Below are 3,882 nucleotides of genomic sequence, written 5' to 3' on the forward strand. Positions count from 1 at the left end.
TAATAATAATAATAATAATAATAATAATGTGTTCATGTTGTAGATATCGCCAGTGTGTCGGTGGAGCAGTGTCAGAGTCGCTACAACGACATGAAGAAGAAAAGTCACGCACACGAGAAAATCTTCAGCGCCCAGTTCATCAACGCAGACTGTACCAAGGTAGAACCACAACATCTAGATCAGTTACCGAGGTAGAACCACAACATCTAGATCAGTTACCGAGGTAGAACCACAACATCTAGATCAGTTACCGAGGTAGAACCACAACATCTAGATCAGTTACCGAGGTAGAACCATAACATGTAGATCAGTTACCGATGTAGAAACACAACATCTAGATCAGTTACCGAGGTAGAACCACCCCATCTAGATCAGTTACCGAGGTAGAACCACAACATCTAGATCAGTTACCGAGGTAGAAACACAACATCTAGATCAGTTACCGAGGTAGAACCACAACATCTAGACAGTTCCACGGGTAGACTACACAAATCTAGATCAGTTACCGAGGTAGAACCATAACATGTAGATCAGTTACCGATGTAGAAACACAACATCTAGATCAGTTACCGAGGTAGAACCACCCCATCTAGATCAGTTACCGAGGTAGAACCACCACATCTAGATCAGTTACCGAGGTAGAACCACAACATCTAGATCAGTTACCAAGGTAGAACCACCAATCTATCAGTTCCGCGCGTAGAAACCACACATCTCTCAGTTACCGAGTAGAACCACCCATCTAGATCGTTACCGATGGTAGAACCATAACATTGTATATCAGTTACCGATGTAGAAAACACCTCTAGATCATTACCGAGGGTTACACACCCCATCTAGATCAGTTACCGGGTAGAAACCACACATCTAATCAGTTACCAGGTAGAACCACCACATCTATCAGTTACCGAGGTAGAACCACAACATCTGGATCAGTTACCGAGGTAGAACCACCACATCTAGATCAGTTACCGAGGTAGAACCACCACATCTAGATCAGTTACTGAGGTAGAACCACAACATCTAGATCAGTTACCGAGGTAGAACCACCACATCTATTAGTTACCGAGGTAGAACCACCACATCTGGATCAGTTACCGAGGTAGAACCACCACATCTAGATCAGTTACCGAGGTAGAACCACCACATCTAGATCAGTTACCGAGGTAGAACCACCACATCTAGATCAGTTACCGAGGTAGAACCACAACATCTGGATCAGTCGCGAAGGTAGAACCACAACATCAAGATCAGTTACCGAGCTAGAAACCACAACATCTAGATCAGTCACCAAGGTAGAACCACAATATCAAGATCAGACTGGTAGAAACACAACATTTGGATTAGTGTTTTCAGGATGTTTAGAGATTTTAACTGAGACTCGTGTTGTCAGGACATTTAGAGACGTTAACTGAGACTCTGACTCGTGTTGTCAGGAGGTTTAGAGACGTTAACTGAGACTCTGACTCGTGTTTTCAGGATGTTTAGAGATTTTAACTGAGACTCTGACTCGTGTTGTCAGGACATTTAGAGATGTTAACTGAGACTCTGACTCATGTTTTCAGGAGGTTTAGAGACGTTAACTGAGACTCTGACTTGTGTTGTCAGGACATTTAGAGACGTTAACTGAGACTCTGACTCGTGTTTTCAGGAGGTTTAGAGATGTTAACTGAGACTCTGACTCGTGTTTTCAGGAGGTTTAGAGACGTTAACTGAGACTCTGACTTGTGTTTTCAGGAGGTTTAGAGATGTTAACTGAGACTCTGACTCGTGTTGGAGGCTTTAGAGACGTTAAATGATACCTGCTTGTTTCAGGAGTTGAGATGTTAACTAGACTCTGACTCGTGTTTGAGATGTTTAGAGATGTTAACTGAGACGCTGACTCGTGTTTGAGGTGTTTAAGGATTTACTGAGACTCTGACTCGTGTTTAGGAGGTTAAGACGTTAACTGAGACTCTGACTCGTGTTGTCAGACATTAGAGATGTTAACGGGACTCTGACTCATTTTCATGAGGTTAGAGTATTGAACTGAGACTCTGACTCGTGTTTTGAGGCGGTTTAGAGACGTTAACTGAGACTCTGACTCGTGTTGTCAGGACATTTAGAGACGTTAACTGAGACTGACTCGTGTTTTCAGGAGGTTTAGAGATGTTAACTGAGACTCTGACTCGTGTTGTCAGGACATTTAGAGATGTTAACTGAGACTCTGACTCGTGTTTTCAGGAGGTTTAGAGATGTTAACTGAGACTCTGACTCGTGTTGTCAGGAAATTTAGAGATGTTAACTAAGGCTCTGACTGGGTTGTCAGGACATTTAGAGATGTTAACGGAGACTCTGACTCATTTTCAGGAGGTGTAGAGTTGTGAACTGAGACTCTGACTCGTGTTGTCAGGACATTTAGAGATGTTAACTAAGGCTCTGACTGGTGTTTTCAGGAGGTTTAGAGATGTTAACTGAGAGTGACTCATTTTCAGGAGGTGTAGAGATGTTAACTGAGACTTTGACTCGTTTTCACGGAGGTTTACAGATTTAACTGAGACTTTGACTTGTTTTCAGGAGGTTTACAGATTTAACTGAGACTTTGACTCGTTTTCAGGAGGTTTACAGATTTAACTGAGACTCTGACTCGTTTTCAGGAGGTTTAGAGATGTTAACTGAGACTCTGATTCGTGTTTTCAGGAGGTTTACAGATGTTAACTGAGACCCTGACTCGTTTTCAGGAGGTTTTGGCAGAGAAGCTGGCCGACCCCAAACAGATGTTTGACATCTGCAGCTGCCAGTTTGTTTACCATTACTCGTTTGAGAGCGAGCAGAAGGCCGACATGATGCTGAGAAATGCCTGCGAGCGCCTGAAACCCGGGGGCTTCTTCATCGGGACGACGCCGGACGCCTTCGAACTTGTGTAAGAACAAAGATTTATCTGCAACGCTGCATTTCCTCACAGGAAGTTTAGTGTCTGATGGTGTTTCTATTTGCCAAAATAATCACATGATTAGTTTAATACCGTCTCATCAGGCTGGGGCGATGGTCCCGGTTTGACTTTCCCGATACATGGGTGTCGATTGGATTTGTTCTTTTGATTTTTATTTATTGTTAATTATTGAAATTCAACAGTTTTGAGTATTGGGATTTTCCTTCTTTAACATAATCAAAAGTAGATTAAAACACTTCTTAAAAAAATATATACCATGAGACATTTCTAAAAACTGATCGTTTTCTAAGAAGAATGACATCTCAGTGGGACATTTACAACATGCACCGTATTCACGAAATCTGCAGAAAACGGCGCACAGTTTCCCAAAGACTTTAATGGAAATGTTCAGGAAATCACTCAACATCGCTCAAAACGTCCCCTCTTTGGGGCAATGCTGTATCGCCATACTTTAACGTAGAAACATACTTAAAAGTTTAAACAGAAGACAAGACTTTGGCCTTTATTGGGCTGAATGGGATGTCAGATATTTATTATATTATATTTATTGTATTATATTTATTATATTCATTCAGATCAAGCACGGTTTACGGATCGTCCCGTTTTCAGAGCACTTCAGATTTTCGTATGTATGTGTATGTGGTGGAATGTTGAGTTAGAGAGGAGCACATAGAGGGGGGGGGCTGCAGTACGATTCACTGAACGTTTTATAAACAAATGTCTCTCTCTCCTCCAGTTTTCAGTCTTCATACATCATGGTTGGTCAAAATGTAGGAAATCTTGTGCCGATCGCAGACATGTAACTATGGAGTCTACCGGACTTAAACCTTTGGCTCTGTTAATATCAACTGTCGATAGAAAGAAACTTTTTTTTTCAGGGTTAACACTAACTCTGCTCCAGCATTATAGGGTCAGGGTCAGGGCTAACACTAACCCTGCTCCAGCATTAT

The 3,882-nt window shown here is 42.0% G+C and overlaps 1 protein-coding gene across 1 annotated transcript in view; it reads left to right on the top strand.

The window, feature by feature from the left end:
• The window catches only part of rnmt (RNA (guanine-7-) methyltransferase), a 37,050-nt gene that overhangs the window by 13,162 nt on the left and 20,006 nt on the right, over positions 1-3,882 (top strand). Inside the window, exons 5-6 of the mRNA XM_032510625.1 lie at positions 44-159; positions 2,721-2,902. Coding sequence (XP_032366516.1) covers positions 44-159; positions 2,721-2,902 — 298 coding nt within the window. The remainder of the gene's footprint in view (positions 1-43; positions 160-2,720; positions 2,903-3,882) is intronic.

This window comes from Etheostoma spectabile, unplaced genomic scaffold (genome assembly GCF_008692095.1).
Source record: "Etheostoma spectabile isolate EspeVRDwgs_2016 unplaced genomic scaffold, UIUC_Espe_1.0 scaffold121, whole genome shotgun sequence".
Taxonomy (NCBI): Eukaryota; Metazoa; Chordata; class Actinopteri; order Perciformes; family Percidae; genus Etheostoma; species Etheostoma spectabile.